This window comes from Xenopus laevis, chromosome 2L (genome assembly GCF_017654675.1).
Source record: "Xenopus laevis strain J_2021 chromosome 2L, Xenopus_laevis_v10.1, whole genome shotgun sequence".
Classification (NCBI taxonomy): domain Eukaryota; kingdom Metazoa; phylum Chordata; class Amphibia; order Anura; family Pipidae; genus Xenopus; species Xenopus laevis.
This window is the reverse complement of record NC_054373.1, coordinates 101,893,838-101,916,947: the sequence shown is the minus strand read 5'-3', so window position 1 is coordinate 101,916,947 and position 23,110 is coordinate 101,893,838. Positions and strand designations below refer to the sequence as shown.

Genomic DNA, 23,110 nt, shown 5'->3' with positions numbered 1-23,110 from the left:
CCTATACAATCGTCGATATATCTATAAAAATGCACTATGTGATGACGGAAGGGGTTCATGTCTCCAAAGACGTGGTGCCGCTCCCACCAACCCATGTATAGATTGGCGTATGTGGGGGCAAACGAGGCACCCATCGCGGCACCACGTTTTTGAAGATAAAAAACCCCGTCAAAATAGAAGTAATTGGTATGCAGTAAGAAATCTATAGATTTTAGTATGAACCCATTCTGTGTGGCTGGAAACCTCTTTTCTTTCGTTAACCAATACAAAATGGCTTGAAGGCCCGCTTGATGCTCAATAGACGAGTAAAGGGCTGTTACATCCATACTGAACCATCTGTATGTATCTTTCCAGTATACTTTTTCCAAAATGTTAATACACATAGTTGTATCTCTCAGAAAGGTAGGAAGTTTCTCCACAATGGGCATCAGCAGTCTATCGATGTATTTAGAAAGTTTTTCATTTAAAGAGCCTATGCTGGCCACAATTGGTCTGCCCTTAACATCTATTAGGGATTTGTGCACTTTTGGGAGAACGTGAAAAATGGGAATCACGGGATGGAAACAAGTAAGGAAATCAAATTCAGACTGATTCAAAACTCCATCCTCACGGCCATCATCCAAGAGTGCATGCAACATTGTTTTAAATCTCTCAGTTGGATCATTTTGTAATTTGACATAGGTATTACCATCTCCTAGCTGTCTATTAATCTCTTGAACGTAAATTGCAGTATCCATGACAACCACGGCCCCCCCTTTATCAGCGTTCTTGATAATGATATCTTTATTGGAGCGGAGGGCAGTGAGTGCCATGGATTCACCTTTAGTTAAATTCTTGTTCCTAGTGGTAGTTTTTGGGCCCTCTATCTGTATATCCTGAACCGATAATCCCTCTATGTCTCTCTGTACCAATTTGTGAAAGAGTTCAATATAGTGGCTCTTCGATTGAATTGGGTAATAGGTTGATTTTTTCTTAAAGTCTGTATGTCTGACTTTGTACCTTGGCTCCATTGACGCCTCAGCCCCTTCCTGTAAATCCTGTAAATTAAATAAAGCACATACATCACCAAAATCAAAATTTAGAGCCTGTAAGGAAGAGGAAGCATTATTAGTAACCACCGTCTCTAGATCTGAGGCCTCGGATACTGAGGAAGAAAGGGGGTTACTAGCAATAAATGTCCCGACATCAGGCACTTCTAACGATGAATTAACGTCCTCGATTATCCCCAGAGACGGGGTTGTCGATGGAATTGCAAAGTGTCTCTTCAAAGTAAGTAGTCGGATAAATTTGTCCAAAACAGTGGAAAAAATGTTAATTTGATTATCCAATACATAATTTAAGCCACGGGAAAGTAATGTCAATTCATTCTGTGTAAGGACATGCTTTGACAAATTGATTACGTTACCTGAGTCCGCTACCAACGATTTTTGTTTTTCTTGTTGTGCGATTTTGTTTAACTGGGTGTACCTGGCAGAGCCTGTGGACACAAAAAACTGTTCCTTTCACTACAGAAGACATCCCAAGAAAAAAGTCCATGCAGTGTTAAAAGCATTAAAGCTCCATCTGTCATTCAGATGAATAAGGTGGTAAATAAAGGAAGTTGGATTAGGAAGGTGTTGCTTTTTTGGAGCATGGGTTTTGGAAGGGCCCCAAACCAAAATACTGCATGTAGTAGTTCTTGTGAACATTAAATAATTATGTATTTATAAATCACCAACATATTCCACAACACTGTACAATGTATGGATGACAATTAACATACAGATTACTATATATATATATATATATATACGGTATATACGGTATATATAAAATATATTGACCATTGAATTCTACTCATCCCAATCCACGCACTGTCTTTTGCTTTTTAAAGAGATAAAATGTAATCAAAAACAAAAATGCTATTTCTTGACAAATTACTATGCCTGCAGAGAAAAAGGGGCTGATATAGAAACATAAAGTAAATGCTAAATTGCAGCCCTGTAATTACCCATACTAACCAATCAGCTGTTAACTTTGCATAGTCTACTGCAGGGGTGTCCAACCTTCCACATTGGAAGAAGAAAAATGTTCTGGGGCCACACTTGAAATACACACAAACACTAACGCTAACTTTTGATTTATTTTATTGTAAAAGAAAAGAGGGTATCGTAAACCTAGTGAGATTTTTGACATTGTGTTTGAGAAACTAATGTATCAATATCTGGTTGAATGGATGTAATTTCAATTCTCAGTGAATTCTCAAGGTGCTCATCAGATAATTAGTGTGTTCATTCTTAAAAAATGTTGCTCACAAATGTAGGTGCTGCATATATCCCTAGCATAGAGGAATGCTTACCTGCCTTTGTAAGTAACCGAACGCTCACTTGTTAAAGGAGAAGGTAACCCCCTGGGCTCAAAAATCCCACCCCCCTCCCCTGTGTTGCCCCTCCTCCCCCCTGGCCTACCTGTCCCGCCGGGCAAATGCCCCAGGTCCAGTCCACGGAGTTCACAGGCGCCATCTTCTCCCAAGCGGTCTTCTTCCTGCTTTGACCGGCGTTTTTGGCTCATGCGCAGTAGGAGCATTTTACCGGTACGGATCTACTGCGCATGCGCCAAAAGTCACGAACTGAAATCGGAAAACGTTGTGACTTTTGGCGCATGCGCAGTAGATTCGTACCGGTGAAATGCTACTACTGCGCATGCGCCAAAAGCGCTGGTCAAAGCAGGAAGAAGACCGATTGGGAGAAGATGGCGCCTGTGAACTCCATAGACTGGACCTGCGCAGAGGGGTGAGTAACAAGTTAGGGGCATTTGCCCAGCGGGACAGGTAGGCCAGGGAGGAGGAGGGAGGGGGGCAACACAGGGGAAGGGGAGGGTTTTTGCGCCCAGGGAATTTCCTTCTCCTTTAACGACTTTTCCTGCTCTAGGAAGCCACACACCGCACACCCCATGTAAAATTGAAAGCACACATGCAAACAATTAGTGACCGTGTAGATACGATCTCTGTGCGTGACATTGCAACATGACGTTTCCTGGATTGGCGGAAGTTCAAGCTGGACCGCATTCACATCCATCCTGGCCCGCATGCGACCCTCGGGCCGCAGTTTGGACACCCCTGGAAGTTGTTAAAACATGATTTGTTGCTATAGGTAACTGCACTGATGCAGGGCCTGTGTTTGTAAATCAGACATGAAGATGCTGTAGTTCTGCATTTTACAGAAAGTGACATGGGTTTCCGGTGCCATATTATTCACAGAGTAGCTACTTCACATTTGCTGTACAGCACTGCTTACACATGTAGGGGGTATATAAATAAAATTAACTTACATACTCTACATCCCTTCACTTCTTCTAGTTATACATCAGGGGTGTAACTACAGAGGAAGCAAACCCTGCGGCTGCAGGGGGCCCAGGAGGTAAAGGGGACCCGTGAGGCCCTTATTCATACACAGTTTTAATTAGTAACGTAAATAGGTGGGGTTGGGCCGTGATCCCCCCACCACCCTCCATAGCGATTTTGTTGCTGGCTGCAGCAGTGTGCGATCTGCCTGGGGGGCCTAAGAGGGTACGGACCCTGGTCCAATCGCATCCCCTGCTCCCCGGGTAGTTCTGCCACTGATTTTAATAAATATTGGCAAAACAGGTCAACATTTAGATATTTTGGAGGCCTGAAAAATAATTTGCTGTGGGGCCCAGTAATATCTAGTTATGCCACTGTTATACATGTAAATGACCTGATCTGTAAAGGAATCGTTTTATGAAACTTAACAGCATGGGATGAAGCATCAATACAGGTATTTTATGAAACATCAACATATACATTTGCACAAACCATTGTATTTGTCTAGTAACTAGAACTGACCACACTTGTATAGCAGCTGCAGTTTATTGTGTTTGTGCGCCGAATGTCGCCATCTGGTGGCTGCCCAAGATATTTTTGCGCTGCTCCACCCCCCGCAGCCTGACGTTCAGTGGCAAGCGCAGCAGCCACGGGAAGATGGCGAGCAGAACCATGTTGATGGCTTTGAGTAGAGCAAGCAGAGCCCAGGCCTGCGGGCTGAGACCTTTGGCAATCAGGTGAGACGCACCAAGTAAATGTCTGCTCTCTCTGCTGGAGGATGTAACAGTGCGGCGAATAATAGCACTTAGGGTGGATCAGTGCAGAGACTGCTAGTAATTGCGCTCATAATTGCGCTAACTGTGTCTGGGGATTTGTTAGTGTTTGGAAGAACCGCAGCTCAGTGCAGGCCTCGTGCCGGTTGCATGTAGTGTGGGTAGAGAGTAGCTGGCACGGGGCAGCGGCAGGGAGGTCCCGCTCAAGGTCACTGTTTTGTGTACACTGTGGGTTGCCTGCTACTAATCGACACAACAGATGGAAAGCGGCTGAGCATTTACTGTCACAACTTGTATTATAGCTTCTTATGTGCCAGACTACAAAGAACTTGGTTATTCAAACAAAATATTTCTTTATCTCACATATACACTGTATACATACATAGTGTGTGTCTTTGTGTGTGTGTGTGTGTGTGTGCGTGTACATATCACCTGCTCTAGTTTGATCATCATTTCTTTTACAATGTGATACTGAAAGTTTAAATGAAAACACTGGGCTTCTTCACAAAGCTATAAAAGGGGTTGTTCACCTTTAAATTTACTTAGTATGATGTAGAGAGTGATATTCTGAGACAATTTACAATATGTTTTCATGTTATTTGTGGTATTTGAGTTATTTAGCTTTTTCTTCAGCTGCTCTCCAGTTTGCAATTTCAGCAGTCTGGTTGCCCTGGTCCAAATTACCCTAGCAACCAGGGCTGTAACTACAGAAGGGGCCCAGGTGGTATAGGGGGCCCCATGAGGCCCTTATTCCTATACAATTTCAATAAATATAAGTAAAACAGGTCAACCTCTAGACATTTTTGGGGCCTGAAAAATAATTTGCTGTGGGGCCCAATAAGATCTAGCTACGCCACTGCTAGCAACCATGCACTGATTTGAATAAGAGACAGGAATATGAATAGGAAAGGCCCAACAATAAAAATGAGTAATCAAAAGTAGCAATAACAATACATTTGTAGCCTTTACAGAGCATTTGTTTTTTACATGGGGGTCAGTGACCCCCCCATTTGAAAGCTGGAAAGAGACTGAAGAAAAAGGCTAATAATTCAAAAATTATAAAAAAAAAAATAATGAAGACCAATTGAAAGGTTGCTTAGAATTGATCATGCTGTAACATACTAAAAGTTAACTTAAAGGTCATCCACCCCGTTAGTGACTCCTAATCAATTGTAGCACCATACAGCTGTAACAATATACCGGGAGAATAAAGTATTATATTGATGCAGTGTGTTCCCACACTAGGGCATCATTTGTTGGTGCTATTTTTAATGTAACATTAACAGCAACAAACCAGTAACAAGAATTGCTTTCACGTTTACAATCTACTTCAATGTATGCACAGCTGTAAATAGATACACATGATAATATGGGATGTAGAAATTCTGCTGAAGTTGTTCAGTAAAATGTAACATTATGTTTAAAGTCCCTTTCTCTTGCTGCATTGTATGAATTGAAATGTAGCCCCAACCAATTTATGAAGTGCAAGCAAGCAGAATACAATACAAGGCAGTCTGAAACTAGTCAAAACCTTGGGCACGAGATATAATTTCTATTTCAGTTTATCTGCAAGTGTTACTGTTGTTATTGTCTACTTCCACAGGAAAAAAGTGGTTACCAGGTCACTTGCAATAAGAGATGCATTGAATGCAGGATTTGGTTTGAGATTCAGCCAAATCATAGCACATTTTGAAGGATTCCATAAATGTAGGGGCAGATTTATTAAGGTTCAAGTTGTTTTTTTTTTCCAGTAAAATTCGAGTTGTTTTTTTTTTGGTCAAAACGCACATTTTCAGGTTAAAAAAAAAAACGAATCAATCAAATTGTTTTTAAAAAAAAAAAAAACTCAAATATTCGAGCTTTTTATACCTAGACCCTTGAAATAGGTCAATTCTGAAAATGCACCACCTAAAACCTGTTGATGTTCAGTAGAAGTCAATGGAAGAGGTCCCTGGAACCTTTTGAAGAGGTTAAGAGCCTGCTTGATGTTCGAGTTTGACGGTTTTTGCCCGAAAACTCAAATTATGCGAGCGATTTGAGGGGTTGTTTTTGCTGAAAACTCGATCAATTTGAGTTTTCGGGTTGCTTGCGGGACTCGAACTCGCAGAATCAGGTTTTTGCCATTCGAGTTTTTTCTTAAGTAAGATACCATTGCAGTTTCAAGGTTATTCGAGTTCAGTCAAGGTATAGAACTTTCTAGTGGAATATTAGCAGTGCCTTTGAGGTAATGGCTGAGTGGTGTAGCATTGCAGTCCTGTAACTATCTAAGACCTTTGACTCTTGTCTTCTTGTATGGGATTGAAGGACTGTAAAAAAATAGTAATACAGTTATGGGATTCATTATCCAGAATCTCGTTATCCAGAAAGCTCTGAATTAAGGGAAGGCCATCACCCTTAAGCTCCCCATAGACGCAATGATTCTTCTTGCCGAATGACCAATTTGTGAGAAGTCTGACCAATCCTTCGAAATCTATTGTGCGGTTAGTGGGATTCGAACGATCGTACATCTTAAGATTTTTTGGCCGACATCTGTCAGGAAATTGATCGGCCAGGTCAAAAAATCTTTGTCGGTCCCAGTGCAATCTATCTATGTTTGCATGGCCAAGCATGCAGCTCCCCTTTGTCTTTCTTTTTAGTTGATGGTCAATTCCTACGATCGTTCCAAGGAAATCGTGGTCTCACGATGAGTATCGGATCTTTTAAAAATCTCAACATCTATGGCCAGCTTTAGACTCCATTTTTAATCAAATCATTTTAATTTGTAAAAATAATTTTCCTTTTGTCTGTAATAAAAAAAAAACCAGAACCTTGTACTTGATCCCAACTAAGATATAATTAATCCTTTTTGGTGGCAAAACAATCCTATTGGGTTTAATTCATTTTTAAATTATATTTTAGTAGACTTGAGATCCAAATTATGGAAGGACTTCTTGTCCAAAAACACCCAGGTCCCGCACATTCTGAATAATAGGTCCCATACCTGTAGGAGATTAAGTACAGTTTTTATTGGAAATTCTTCAGTCGTTATATCTTTGGGTTTTAGAGATAAATATCTAATCCTGAGCACAAATCAGATTATGGCATTGTTAGATTTGCTCAGATAGATGATTCTTGCCTATAGCACCCAACCAGCAATTGGTTATGAGCCAGGTTTAGGTGGCCATACATGGAGAGATCCGCTTGTTTGGCGATGTTGCCAAACGAGCGGATCTCCCTCCGATATGCCCACCTTGAGGTGGGCATTATCTGGCTGATCCGATCGTGTGCCCTAGGGCCCAACGATCGGATCCTAACGATGCCTAACGAGCGGTCGGATCACGGGACCGCATCAACGAATAGATGCGGCCGCGATCCGACGGGATTTTTTGTCCCATCCGATCGAGATCTGGCCAACTTTCAGCCAGATCTCGATCGGTGAAGCCCATCGGGGGGCCCCATACACAGGTCAATAAGCTGCCGACACGGTCTGTCGGCAGCTTTTATCGGCCCGTGTATGGCCACCTTTAGAGAATGAGACCAAAGACCTGATCAATTTGCTATTGGCAAATTCACCTGTGCAAGTTAGTGCTTAAGATAGTTAATGAGGCTCATAATGATTTCCCTGATTATGTTATAGCACCACTTTAAATTATAGCTTTAAAGTACCCAAAACATCATCTGCAATTGACTTCTACAGAACCATGACAGGTTTTAGATGGTGTGTTTTCAGATTCCAGCTATTTGCAGGATCGAGGTATAATAAATATCGAAAATTCTATTTTTTTTTTTCTTTAAGAAAACTCAATATTTTCGAGGTTTTTTTAACCCGAATATGTGAGTTTTGATCAAAAATTATAACATGAAAACAACTCGAACATTATTAAATCTGCCCATTAATAATTCAATAAACTCTGGAGTGAAAAAACATTGGAAAGTGCTACATGAAATCTATTTTCTTTATTTTCTCTACAGATTGTATACTGCAGGCACTGGGAACTTATCATATAATAAATTAGTCTTGTAATGGTGCGTTCTTAAGTACTAAGTCTGCAGACATCACTGAAGAGAGTGTTCTATTACTCTGTGTTGTTTTGCTGTTACTCTGGTTAGAATAGTCTCTGGCACATGGTTTGAAGGACAGTCTGCATGTGCTGGTCACCTGTTACTACTGGCACAACCCCCACTGCTATTTAAAGATGCAGTTCAGTTCTCCTTCAATCTGTTTTGCAAAAGGAAAATGTCACCTTATAATTAAAAGGGGAAGGAACGTGCTATTTTAGCTCAGTATATGCCCTTTTAACAAACCTTTGGACTCATTTATAAACAGTGGGCAAATTTGCACCTGGGCAGTAACCCATAGCAACCAATCAGTGATGAGCTTTTTCAGTGAGCTGCAAGTTGGACACTAGGGATGGGCGAATTTGACCTGTTTAGTTTCGCCAAAAATTCGCTGCCAGCGAAATGTCGCAGACACCTATTAAAGTCTATGGGCGTCAAAAAAATTGTCGCACTGCGAAATTATTTTGACGCGGGTCTTTTTTTTTTTGACACGCCGCCATACAAGTCTATGGGCGTCATTTTTTCTGCGAAACAAGGCGAAAAAATTTGCCCATCCCTATTGGACACTGAAAGCAACCTTCTAATTGGTTGCTTTGGTTGCAGGTGTAAATTTGCCCAGTGTTTATAAATGATCCCCCTTATGTCTATTTTTCTAATAAAAATACTTTGGGTGGAGTTTCAGGTATACTACATTGGATGCAATAATATATACTTTTAAGAAATATGCTACGAGAAACCTGATCATTGTAACACCTGTATAACTTGGTCCTTTTGTCATGTCCTGTTACAACCTTGTTTAACAAAATCTTACTAATATATTGTTAATTGCTTATACAGGGGTCTTGCATCATCCAGTCAGAAATCCAGAGAAGATAGCTGGTTGAGATCCCTCTTTGTGCGTAAAGTCGATCCACGAAAAGATGCTCATTCAAACCTGCTGGCCAAAAAGGAGATCAGTAACTTGTACAAAATTCAATGTAATTGTTGCTACTTTTCAGTCCCTATAAATCAGTATTCTTAAACATGGTCTTTTGTGATCAGCTACAGAGTGCAGTTCTAGTGTTGCCTTTCACACTGTTAAAGGACCAGTAACATAAAAAAAAATTGTTTGTACTTAACGAAAAAAAACCACCAAGACACTTTAAATTTGCCAAGTCTTTATTAAGAAGTAACTTACCGATTCTCTGCTTGCGCTCCTCTTCAGAAACTCAAAGATCCATCGATTTCTCCTCCCTGGCTATCTCCTATAGAAGGCAGGGAGGAGAAATTAAGTTCAGCACGATGGATCGTCTCCCTGTCGCCGTTTCTAAAGAGGAGTGCAAGCAGAGAATCAAAAGTTATGTTTTTTGTTAAGTAAAAACAATTTTTTTTTTTTCAAAAAAAAAATGATGTTACTGGTCTTTTAATGAGAAGCTTAGCCATTTTGATTAACTGATTATTATGAGTAGTTTACCATGTTTTCAAGCAATGCTTCTGGTGTTATACATCTAATTGTAAAGGCATTTTCATTGCATGCACACTCCCATTAGATGTATGTGTGTGTGTGTGTATATATATATATATATATATATATATATATATATATATATATATATATATATATATATATATATATATATATATATATGTGTGTAATGCACTGGTATTTGTATCTACTTTGGTTACACTATTATTATTTTAGCCACCTTTTTTTTTTTTTTTTTTTGCATGCCTAAGGATTGTCCTGGAGGTCTATAGTACATATAGGGATTTGTGATCTCTGCAGCCCATGCAGAAAGATCCATGGTCAGAAAACCTGTTCCTGCTGATAGCCACAGCCTATTCAGCTAAACAGAAAACATACGGTACAGTGTTCCCAAACAATACCTGTGAAATACAGTGCTATATATCCATGGATTGTGAACTGTTACTATATATGATAATGTAGAATCTTGTGACCATTCTTTTGCGAATTGGTTCTCCTGTATACTACAGACTCCAGTCCAACTTCAATGTTGTATTCTTCACTGGCGTTCTGTTTTCACTACATTAAGGCAAAGCAAAAGTCTTAATCGAGAACAAACCTTTACACAAACAGCAAAAAGTTATATATATACATAGCATCTCACTGTTCATCAGTTATGTCAGAAAGGCACATTACTACAAATCTTTATACTCCCTGAAATAAGCTTTTACATTTTTATATTGATTTAAAGCCACTTTCTTGCTAATATTTTTTTTATGCATCGCATGAATGGATACTCTGAATAGGCTTCTCCCCTTTGTGTTAATTATTAACACAACTTCACTAACCTTTATCATTTTGCTTTTTCTGTTTATTGATTTATGACAAATATTTGTTTTACATTATGGTATGACTCACTAGTGTAACAATACTACTGTCAAATGTTATCCTAATGGTATACATGGAGTCTGTGCATGTGTATCACTTTATGAAAAACCCAGACAACAAAAGACCTGGAAGTCTGAAGTGGCCAGCATCAGTAAGGGTTGGGTTAGCAACGCAGATACCAGGGCCTCCAGGGAATGGCTGAAAGGCATCATAGTGTACACCTGTTTACTTGATGGTTGACCAGCAATAGCATACAGCTTTTCCTGAAAACTAGTAAGTGCCATGTTCAGCATTCTCCGGTGAGTGTTTTAACTTTCAATTTGGCTCTAGCAATACTGCAAGACACTTCTAAAAAATTGTGTGGTGTTTACGCATCTGGTCTGACCATGGCCTATTTTTTCCATATCATTGTCCTGATATTTATGGTGATGTTTTCATTTGTAAATTACACTGTTTACAGATAATTCACTCTACCATATAAAAATTCAGATTTCTAAATGAAATATAAAAAATGGATTTCAGTGCAGAATTCTGCTGGAGCAGCCCTATTAACTGATGCAGTTTTGAAAAAAAGCATGTTTTCCCAAGGCAGAATCCCTTTAATGATAGAAAATATGCTGTTTTTAAGTTGTTTCCCCAAAACCTAACCTCCAAATTTCTGGGGATTCGTTCCTATAAAGCAATGACAATAAACAGCTTATACTGCATATTTTTAAGACAGAGAAACGGAGTTGTACATTACAAGAAATTGCCTATCCCTGCCTTAGACTTTAATGTAAATTGATTTGAGAAAATGTTTGTGTTTTTTGTCTTCAGTGAAAACTCATAGCTACAAAATACATGTGCCATGGGTTCCCTTGAATGACGAGTTTCTCTTTACTGCTTTATAAACGAAATTACTATACATTCACACCTAGCTCCATAGATTTTGATGTTTGTTTCTTAAATAAAATTACACTTTTGCAAGAACCTGTTTCATATATTGCAACTTGTGTTTTAGCAAGAGCGGAAAATAATGTTACATTCAGCTTGTAATGTTGCTATTACACTGCTACAAAGGGAACATATAAAATAAAGGTATAGTGTATGGAGGCTCCAGTTGACTGCCCTGGTTAGTGAGGAATATACATCTCATTTAAATTTTAAATTATTACTCACCTTATTCTCTGTGTGGGCAATATTCATTTATGGATACAAACTCTGGTTATAGGCATTTGCAGAAGTCAACACTTTGAGGCTGTAAAAACAACACCAACATGTTCAAAAGAAATACAATTTAAAAGAGCTTAATATCTATTTATTTAAGCAGAAAACAGTATTTGTTTGTAGTCACATTAAGATGCAATCTAGATTTTCAGTACCGGTAATCAAATTATGGATATTTTACTTGTATTTTTGGGAGCACTATGCGATAGTTCTTATTAGTACCATCTGTTCATATAAGGCAGTGGATATTAGGTTCCTGTTACTCCTGAATTGTTTTTTTTTTTTTTCAATTGTAGTTCACAATGTGAAGCCAGAGTGCCTGGAATCTTACAATAAGCTCTGGTAAGTGACTACTTTGGTTTGACTCTTAAAATCATATTGTATCTTAAAATCACCTGCCTAAAAAACTGGCTCTTTCCAGTGATTAATTCATCCTACCTTCTCCTTTCGGTAAGATGGTTTAAAGCCCACCTTGTGGTGGTAGAGCCATCCATAGAAAAACCACAACACTGCCACCGGAACTTGAAGAATTGATACAAATATTTCCTGATATTCTGTACAGTAGAGAGACATTAAAGAATTGTGGATTATGTACAGTAGGAGGAAGGTTAACATTTGCCTGGTACAGTAACCAATAGCAATTGCTTGGAGGATTTGTTTCTCTGCTCATTGTTTGCCAAGGGTGAACTTCGGCATTGTTCATCTTACTATATAGCATATTTTACTTAAAATTGGTGTAAGACTGGAATTCAGTTATGAATGTCTTAGTGTTATTGTTTCTTTTGCAACAGTGAAGAGTTGCTGCCAAAGATTCATGCAGATGAAGACTATCCATGTACTCTGGTTGGAACCTGGAACACATGGTATGGGGAGCAAGATCAGGCTGGTATGTACCAGAAACACTGGGGTAGCTCTACAAAATACACAGCCTGGAAATTAACTTGATGTATGGTGTGTGAATATGCTTTTCTTATACATTGTTTACTAATTTTACAAGCCCGTGGGGGAGCTCAAATTGCTCTGTAGGGAATAGTTGAATTTCTAGCATTAGTTTATGTATCTATATATAGGAGTCCTCAACACTATGCATCCCCTGGTGCTCCCCAGATTGAACATTCTAAATGACTTACAAGTTAAGCTGGCCATAGACGCAAAAATCCGATCATACGAATCCTCGATTCATACGATTTTCGGATCGTGTGTGGAGTGTCCCGACATCTGTTGTGCCATGCCGATCGGTCATTCAGTCGATCGGACAGGTCAGAAAATTGTAAAATCTGTGGCTGCTAAAAATATCTCTGCGTGTATTGCCGGTTACAGATATTAGGTGCTTTATGTTTTAGGAGCCTCCTGTTGATGGACAAGACCGAAATGTGTTTTTTTTTTTTTCTTGCCAACTGGGTTTGGCAGCATTTTTGTCATGACAAATGCAGAGTGCGCTCAGAAAAAAAGTAATAGCAACACATTTAATATAAATAAATAAGAATGATATACTGTAATAGCCTTAATAGTTTGCCCTTAAAATTGGAAACAGGGAAGCTAGTTTTCAAAGAACAAATTATTTTATACAGCATTATTTTTCTTTGGCTTATTTCAGTTCACCTGTGGAAGTATGAAGGAGGATATCCAGCCCTGACTGAGGTCATGAATAAACTAAGGAAAAACAAGGTAAACCTGGTATTGCTGAACATAAAGGCATATTGGGCTCATTTATCAACACTGGGCAAATTTGCCCATGGGTAATTACCTATAGCAACAAATCAGTGATTAGCTTTTTGAAACCAGCTGCAAGTAGAACAATGAATGCAGCAATCTGATGGTTGCCATGGGTTACTGCCAATGGGCAAATTTGCCCAGTGTTGATAAAGGAGCCCCATTGTCACCAAAATTGGCTGTTAAGTTCAGATTTATGGAGAGCCAGCAATTGGCATGATACTGCATTTGCATTACTGTAGTGTTCATACTTAACCTAGGCCGGAAAAACGGTCCTTGTTGCACTATAATATGCTTGCTGGATGTGTATTTAATAGGGCTGTTTTACACTTTCAGCTGTACCCCTTCTGCTGGCATGAAGGAAGTACAAAAATGCTACCTGCTATTTGGATGCTACTGATTACTAAACCTGGTGCAAATTATATTACAAATTATATTACATAGACCCCACGTGATCATATGTACTACTAGAGTCTTGGGATGCATGTAACTTAGAACTGAGCTTTCAGCTTTAAACAAAACGTTTTAGTTTAAGTTGCAGGTGGAACTCTAGTGCAATGCAAAGTAAGGAGGGGAGATGTTTGTTCCAGTGTCAAGTTGGTAATCTGACTGGATTGCACATTATGCCTTTATTCACCTTAAGTTATGCAGAAGTCATTGTCTACTGATATTTTAACTGTTCATTTTGAAATTGACAAAATTGTGTTTTGATGTCATGTTTCCTGGTCCATTTATAGGAATTCACAGAGTTCAGAAAGGCACGGGGCAACATGCTTCTCTCCCGTAAAAACCAGCTTCTTCTAGAGTTCAGTTTCTGGAATGAGCCTGTCCCTAGGAAAGGGCCTAATATTTATGAACTAAGATCCTACCAACTGAGGGTAAGTTTTTACTTGGGGCCATTCCAATTGCACTGGTCAGATAAGACTTGTTCATAAAGAACTTGAGCTGTTGTGTGGAAGGAAGCACTTTTGCTTACAGTATTTCTACTGAAAAGCTAGTGTATGACAAGAACACATTTAAATTATACTGATAAGAACTATACATCTCCAGCTAAACCAAATGTGGTTGAAGTGCTTGCAGTGTCAGGCTAGAGCGCGCAAGCTTGTCAGTTTAAAGGAGAAGAGTGCCGGGGAGGGGGGATTTTAATACTCTAGAGAAAGCCAGCCCCCACAGTTCAGGGCCCCATCTTCCCTGGGCCCCCCAGCAACTGCTGGGTCTGCTTCCTCTATAGTTATGCCACTGCCTTTAAGTTAGCTTCCAGCGTGTTATAGAATGACCTATTGTTACCAATATTTCAATTAGTCTTCATTTTCCAAATAGTTTTTTAATTATTTGCTGCCATCTTCCCTCTTTAAAGTTTTCAAATGGGGGTCACTGACCCAGGCAGCCAAAAATTATTGCTCTCCGAGACTAAAATGTTATAGCTAGTGTTAGTGCTTATTTCTTTTTTTTTACAATTCAGACCCTTTCCTTTTGGTCTTCCAGTCTCTTATTCAAATCACTGCATGTTTGCTGGGGGTAAATGGGACCCTAGAAATCAGCTGCTGAAATTCCAATATTGAAAGCTGCTAAACAATAAGCTAAATAACAAGCTAAATAATTCAAAACCCATAAATTTTTTTTCAAAAAACAGACCAAAATGAAAATTGCCTCAGAATAATTATATAATACACAAAAGCCATGAATATCCTGTAAATTATATCCTTATAAACAGTGAGTTCTGATGTCATCAGTTATAAACGGTGAGTTCTGATGTCATTTCTGTCACATGACTTGCTGAAATGTGTGTATTATAATAAATAAAGTACCCCCAGTTGTAAAATATGAGGATATTAGAAGTTACCTTGGAGTTCCATGACCTGTATAAAAACATTCGTCCTTCGGTCTCGTGTTTTTATATGGTCATGAAACTCCTCAGTAACTTATAATATCCTTATATTTTACAAGAGGGGGTATTTTATTCACTATATAAACCATCATATTAAAAGTTAATTTAAAGGTTAAAGGTGAGCTACCCATGTAAAGCAGTGTGAAATAAATTAACCAGTTTATATTTAAAGGGAAAAGTATTTTATTTCTAAATTCCAACTGTACCAAGTCATGTTATACACCTTATTTACCTGGTTATTTATTACTGGGCAGGACAATTAGGAGGCCTTGAACACGAGGCTTCACTCCACTGACCAGTTGTTTGCACACAAATGGATTTGCAAGTATGGTATAAATGGTGCCTTGGAGATTAGCAAGGAAATTATCTGAGCTATTATTTATCTGCAACTTTGTGCCCATCATTCAACAGAAGCTGGATACTGCTGCACAGTACATTTATAATTGCAAACATCCCAATTTGCCTCCTAAGGAGAATTGTATTTTGTTCCACAAAGATATTAAAATAAGTTCATGTGCTGAGAAAATTGTTCATAATTCATACTTTGCAGAATAATGTTAAGCATTTAATTTCATTCTGTAAAGTATGGCTAATGTAAATAAATGTAACCTGACCTGTCATAGAACATATTTAATTTAACAGCGTTTAGCAAATAAATATTTGAATGTTCTAGGGATTAATGAAACTTTAGTACAGTAGTATCATATATTGCCCCGATGTAGAATGCAGGGATATTGGTATTACACAGATCATGAAACTCCTCTACAGTCCTTATATTTTCCAAGAGGGAGCCCATTAATATTTTTTCAATATAGAAGTTTTGATTAGTCATATGAATATTTATATAACAAAGTATATATAACAATGGCATAACTGAGCATATAGTATATGTAAGTATAACTAGTGACATCAAGAACTATTTATAAGGAAAATACTTCATCATCCATGCCATTTGTCTATTGAAATTTTTAAGAAAATAATTTTATAATGTCTGGTTACAGAATAGAAACCTATAATACTACTGGATAGCATATAATGGCATACACCTTGTTGTTTTATTTCAATTATATTCATTAAAAATTAATTCTGGCAAACTCTCATTTCTAAGTAATAATCTTGTGTTTTAATTTCCTTTAGCCTGGAACCATGATCGAATGGGGAAATCACTGGTAAGGCCAACACAAGTAGAAATTGAGTTAACCAAGTAAAACTTGGCTTATTGCATTTATTGCAGCTTGTGTGTATGCATATAGCACAAAAGTGGTGGTTTAACTGTTAAGTGCTGCTAATAACACAGACAATTGCTGGAGCTGGAAATAAGTTTCCCTGCAACGGTGGATATTTGCTACCCATGTAGAAGTGCTGCTAAGTTGTCGTTCTCGCCCCATGTCATGGCATAAACATCAGCACATAACTTTCAAATTCCTTCAAAATAATGATGCCTATGATTACGTGTGGTAACACACGAAACGCGTTAGGACGATACATGTTTGTGCAATAAAGTAAAGAATTTTTTTACCGCTACCTGGAGTCCTGCTGAGTGCGTGCCAAACTGCTGATTTCCAGATTATGTATAAAGGGTTGCCAGTATTTTAGCCTCTAAAACTCATGCCAAGGAGGGTGTTACACATTTACTGGCAATGCACTTGCTGGTAATTTTTTTAAATAATTTTTGGTTGCGATCCTTACCCACCCAATGAAACAAATTTATATCATTCTACGTTATTAGTCCTTTTAGATCAGACCCAGTTTTGATAGATACCAATACTCATCCCATCCCATACTCACCCATACCCATAGTCATCCCTACTGGTCAGAATTGGACACACAAAATGACAGAGATCAAAACATTAATTTGCCATCGATTTAAACATTACTTGGTACGTTTATGCATTATTGTTATATATGCAAAAATGTATTTGCTAATGCATTTGCTAATTTGTGACTGAATTGCAGGGCCCGTGCTATTAGATATCGGCAAGATGGCGATGAAGCAGTTGCTGGTTTCTTCTCACAGATCGGTCACTTATACATGGTTCACCATTTGTGGGGTAAGGTTTCCTTTGTTTTTTACTCCCTTGTCTGTGTTTTTTTCTTCTTTTAAATATATGTGGTCCAGGCCTATGTTTGATTTCAGATGGCAGCTCTTGTGCAAGCGTAGGCAACTTACTTTATCTCACTAGGCCTCAATCACCAAGCATAGGGGACTGCAAACACTGTACATAATTTATTGTACACTATAAGAATATACTTTTAATAGTGTTTCATTTTCTGCCACATTAGAAATTCAGGTGTTTGATTTTTATATCGTTTGAAATGCAGTACCTGTTATTAAATCAGCCATATACCATACCAATTAGCAGTGGCTTTGATACTTTGGTGTACATTAAGAAGCTGAATATAATAGTAAGACTTAGGTTGTGCTACTGATTAACAGTCCCTGTAAAGTGCTAAGAAAAAATGTGTTCTGCATTCTGAAAGGGTTTACCATGAAATGTGTATCTCTGTGTAGCACTTGAGATGAAAAATGCACTTTAGGTGCAAGAGGCTTTACGTGTGTGTATGCAAAATATTAAGCCATTCGCAGAGAAGAAGAGTGCCTATATAAATAGATGTATATTTTTTTCTTTCACATAATTCATTAAATTCATTGATTTTAATACTTAAAATGTTACCCCAGCATATCAAGACTTGCAGACTAGAGATGACATCAGAAATTCTGCATGGCAGAAAGATGGCTGGGATGAATGTGTTTACTATACAGGTAAGAGTCTGGCATTACTAACAGTACTGGTATTTTCTGGCCCAGGTTTTTTAAAATTTTTGGGCTAAGCCTTTCCTTGCGGTGCACCGTTTTGGTCAGGAACCCTTTGAATATAAAGAGTTTGCAGGCTTTAGAAAACACAGTACCAGAGATAGCCAAGTCAGCAAATAAGCATTTCCCCCTGATGTCACCCTAATGTTGTCTCCCAAATGGTATACCGTATATACTCGCGTATAAGCCGAGTTTTTCAGCCCCCAAAATATTCTGAAAAACTCTACCTCGGCTTATACTCGGGTCAAGCGCAAAAACGGTCGCCGGCGTCTAAGAATAGTCGCCGGCGTCCAAGAATAGTCTCCAAGAATATTCGCCCGGCATCTAAGAATAGTCGCCGGCATCCAAAAACGAGATGCCGGCACCTCCAATGGGAGCAGAAACCCTCAATTTTTTGATTGAAACTTACCAGAAGCTGCTGCATTTATCACCCTCGGCTTATGCTCGAGTCAATAAGCTTTCCCAGTTTTTGGAGGTAAAATTAGGTACCTCGGCTTATACTCGGGACGGCTTATACTCGAGTATATACAGTAATTGGTCTTCACCAAGTAGTCAAGAACATCAGATCAGCTTTATTTTAGCCAATGGAAAGCTAGGTTGAGGATTCATATATTTTGTAAACTCAACAGACATTTTGATCTCCCTGTGTATAAGCAGCTTAAGGTCCACAATATTTTTTCCATGCAAGGGACCAAGGTAATATTTCCTATTGTTTCATATTCAAATAATTAATGATTAGCTAAAAATATATAAACCTCCTTTAACAGGTTGTGACATTGGATCAGTATTGTACAGTTAAAATATTGTCTTTTTATGTACAAAACAAAAAGAGAGCAGTCATAACTGATACTCATCAACACTACAAATAATGCCAGTTAAATGCAAAGGATCATAGTGAAATAATCAGTGAATTGAAAGAAAGTGGATGTGTTGTGGCCTTGGGAGGCTTTTATTTTTTTCTGTTTTAGTTGAATTATATTGAATTTTACTAGAAGTGATATCAATAGTTACAGTTATAGATTTCCTGGTACCATAACTTCCAGTATCAGCTTTCCATCCCTTTAGTAAAGCTTTGCACCCAACCAGTAATTTAGATGAGGTGGCAACATATTTTAAGTTGTTAACTGATATCAATGTTAAAGAAAGCTTTACAGACACAGCTGTTGCTGAACCTGTCGGTTATTTAAGACCAAACCAATTTTTATTTTTTATCTGCCATATTTTTCATATTTTCTGTTTTTCAGTGCCCCTCATCCAGGAGATGGACTCAAGAATAATGATCCCCCTGAAAAGCTCACCCCTTCAGTAACAGACACAGTGCCTCCCTCCATAGTAAAGAGTGGCAACCTTTCTTTGTAAGAAGACCTAAGTGAATGGACAGTATCATGATATCCAGACAAAAGTGTGTTTCAGTAAATCATTAGTATATAATTCTGATCTTTAATAATGCTAGAGGCATGGCAAGTTTCCAGACCATTTTTCTTATCCCTGTCCTAAAGCTACATAGGACCTTTTCATAACCCATTAAGTGATGCATTAGTAAGTTAATACACTTTACCTGTTATGGGGAGGAGGGTTAATTCCACTTCTGTTACCAATGCTAAGGGGTCAGAGTTATGTAATAAAAGGTGCAAATATTGCATAGCTCTAGTAACCCAAAGCATATAATCTGATGGTTTTTGTTTTGTTTTTTTTCAAACATTTAACCTCCCAATGCTGCCTACTAATTGGTTTATTTGGTTTAGTAGCCTAGTAGTAAACTGTGGACAGTTTATTAAGTCATCCCCTAGAGTTTTATGTGTCAAAGCACCATGAGGATCTCCTCCTGTTACCATGGGCAAAAAATATTAGTCTGTTTCTGGTGTTTTAGGGATTAAAATTATCTTTACATGTGTGTTAATACACTTTACCTTTTATGGGGAGGAGGGTTAATTCCACTTCTGCTAATTCCACCAATGCTAAGGGTCAGAGTTATGTAATAAAAGGTGCAAATATTGCATAGCTCTAGTAACCCACAGCATATAATCTGATGGGTTTTTAATCTGGGGTTTTTTTTTCCAAACATTTGACCTCTACATGCGAAGCCAAATGCTAGTAAAAAAGATCTGATAACATGCACTCCTCATATTATAACCTGCTCACTACTAATCAGTTCAAAGGAGAAGTACTGGTAATGGTGAATTGTAAAGGCTATTTTGAAGATTCGAAACCTTCCTATTGCGTTTATTAGAAAAAGACTGATCAGCTGTACATATATGAAAATTGCTGAGTGAGGTTAAAGGAGAGCTAAATCCCCTCGCTAATAAATTGGAATTACTGGCCCATCCAAAAAACATGCTCTGTAAGGTTATACATTTATTGTTACTGCTACTTTTGATTACTTATCTTTCGTTTCAGACCCTCTCCTATTTATATCCCAGTCTCTTATTCAAATCAGTGCATGTTTGCTAGGCTACCTTGTGGACCCTAGCAACCAGAGTACTGAACTTGCAAACTGGAGAGCTACTGAATGAAAAGCTAAATAACCGATAAACCACAAATAATGAAAAAATTAAAACCATATGGCAATTGTCTCAGAATATCATTCTCTATATCATAATTAAAAGCTAACCCAAAGGTGAACAACCCCTTCAGTTGGTGGAGAGGCCTAAACTTTTGCAGCAAAAAACATGCATGTTACATCAATTTTATTCTGTAACATTTCCAACCTGTATTTAGATGTTTTCATGAAATTTTAAATCAGTGAATTTAAATGTAAAGTAGTTTGGTGACTTGAAGCACCAGGTTTTTTATTTTAGTTTGATAAGCAGTGATCTATCAAAGGTGCCTGGAACCTCTGGCTGTCAGCTTTAACTCCTAGTATCCATGGAAGGAAAGTCTTCAGGATTTTGGGAGCTGCAGTTCATAAACAGCTGGAAAACCACATGTTGCATCATTCTATACAATGTAAAATGGTTTAGAAATAACACTAAGGGGCCTATTTATAAAGGTAAAAATTACCAAAAAGGATGTACAATAACTGGAGCATTTATGAAGTTGCTGTCCTTATGCATGGATTTATTTATACAGTAATGCATTGCAATTGCAATTGCAAAAAATATCCATTGCAAAGAGGTAGTTATGAAAGTGTGAAATTATTTTTTTTTACACTTAACGCTGAAATGTACACCATCATTTCATACCACAGAAACAGCAATATACTCCCATTTTTTTCAACAACACTTTTTTCACACTAACTTATTTTACAGCCCATTACACATGCATTAAAATTAATCCAACGGTTTCATAACTAAATCTTATTTTGATTGGTGAACTGTGGTGTTAAAGTAGTGATGCTTGGTTTATTTCAATGCAATTTTTAATACACAGCTTTATATATAATATAAGCCCCTAAGTAAACGAATTTTTGTATTTATTAGGGATGCACCGAATCCACTATTTTGGATTCGGCCGAACCCCCGAATCCTTCTCGAAAGATTCGGCCGAATACTGAACCGAATCCTAATTTGTAATAATGATTTATAAATGTGTTCCTTCTGTAGCTAAAAGGACACTAAAAAAACTGGGTTAATATAGAAAATAAGGTATAAAGTACTCTCTATTTCAGAATATATGGATTTGGGAATTTTCTGAAAAGTTTCATGACAATATAAAGGCAACAGGCTATATACTTAAATTTTTTTTATAAAGATAAAAGTTTCAATAAATCATGTATAGTGTAATAAATACAAGCTTAAAGTCTAAAATGTTACGGTCACTATTAATGCTGTTACATACATTTGATTTGCATCTACTAGGCCTCCTCAAAATAGTGGTTACCCACTTTCCCTCTAAGTCTAAGGCTTTTGGTTAACTTGCTAGTGGTAATGATATAAAAAATTTAGGACACAATTAAAAAGATCCAGGTAGAAGGGCATCGGTGATCATTTAAATGCAGCCCAGCCACTTGTATTATTTTAAGAAGTATCACTGATTTTTTAAGAGATCTGTACTCATTTTAATGTGATCAAGCAGTGGCATAACTACCAGGGGAGCAGGGGGTGCGATTGGGCCAGGGCTCGCACCCCCTCAGGGCCCCCGGCAGCTCGTGCGCCACTGACTCCCACTGATTCTGGGACTCCGGCGGCAGAAAAAATGGCGTACGGAGGGGGGGGCAGGGGGCCCGCCCCCCTCTAGTTACCTTACTGTGATCACGTAAATGTCTGTGGTTTAATGTTACCAGATCACTTGAAAAATTAGGGACACGTGTTCAGAAGAACACATCTAGCCCTCCATGTCTTCAAAAAGCTCAAGCCAAAATAATCCAGCCAGTGTCTGTGAATTGGTGGCCTCTGTGCACTGGGTGCATTCGGTATGGTGGTAGCAATAGAATGGGTTTCATATATCCTCACTGGTGCTTTGATATTAAAATGACTAGTATAATCAGGTCCAGTGTTTCATTTCTAAAACAGAATTGTTTGAGATTATTTAAATCCTGTGTTCGATATAGATTTATACCAGATAAGCTTAGGAGACTTCATAATCACTGATTTGAAGATAAGGCAAAACCAACTTTCACACTCCTACTTTACCAGTAAAGCTGTGTTTGGGGGGGTTAAACCATTTGCACTTTAGCTTTTACTGGAAATAGGGGTAATATTGTATGTTATTACGAAGTTAAATGTTAAAAAAAGATAAGGTTGTATCTATTTTCACTCCCAAACGTAAAAAGGAAAAAAGCTAATGTTTCTATGCTGTTACAAAATGAAAGGTCATCTTGTGATAAGAATATTTGGTTCTCTGTTAAACAATATTAATAAACATTTTATTTGAATCTGCGTGATAGTTTTCATTTGTAAAATGTTAATGGAAAGTTTTTTTTCTGGTTTATGTCAGTCCTCAGTTTGTTTGAGGGCTGTTTCATGATTTGGATAGCTGTCAAGAGTGAAGGGGTTCTAAGTAAAAAGAAATAACATTTATGCTTCAGTTGTCCAGCTGTTGGTAAACTACAAGTGCTGGAAGTTGTAGTTCTTCAGTAGCTGAC

General features: G+C 38.0%; 1 protein-coding gene across 2 annotated transcripts; it reads left to right on the top strand.

Annotated features, from left to right (window-relative positions):
* Nucleotides 1–3,901: 3,901 nt before the first annotated feature.
* Nucleotides 3,902–22,900, top strand: nipsnap2.L (nipsnap homolog 2 L homeolog). Of its 2 annotated transcripts, XR_005965467.1 has the most exons (11): nucleotides 3,902–4,059; nucleotides 8,971–9,110; nucleotides 11,968–12,013; nucleotides 12,463–12,557; nucleotides 13,269–13,339; nucleotides 14,122–14,262; nucleotides 16,410–16,441; nucleotides 17,229–17,323; nucleotides 17,953–18,036; nucleotides 19,332–20,428; nucleotides 20,605–22,900. XR_005965467.1 is itself a non-coding variant. In XM_018246935.2 (10 exons), exons 1-10 carry the CDS (start codon nucleotides 3,980–3,982, stop codon nucleotides 19,394–19,396), a joined length of 849 nt encoding a protein of 282 aa, XP_018102424.1. In that variant the 5' UTR covers nucleotides 3,902–3,979; the 3' UTR covers nucleotides 19,397–20,631. The 2 variants fall into 2 exon arrangements, 1 of the variants encoding a protein (XP_018102424.1); XM_018246935.2 differs by having other exon boundaries at nucleotides 19,332–20,631.
* Nucleotides 22,901–23,110: the final 210 nt, after the last annotated feature.

Excerpts from the sequence above, each read along its gene's own strand:
- nipsnap2.L (XM_018246935.2), top strand. The coding sequence starts at position 3,980 with ATGGCGAGCAGAACCATGTTGATGGCTTTGAGTAGAGCAAGCAGAGCC. Across the intron at positions 4,060-8,970 it reads CTGAGACCTTTGGCAATCAG|GGGTCTTGCATCATCCAGTC; the intron begins GTGAGACGCACC and ends TTGCTTATACAG. Across the intron at positions 12,014-12,462 it reads GAATCTTACAATAAGCTCTG|TGAAGAGTTGCTGCCAAAGA; the intron begins GTAAGTGACTAC and ends CTTTTGCAACAG.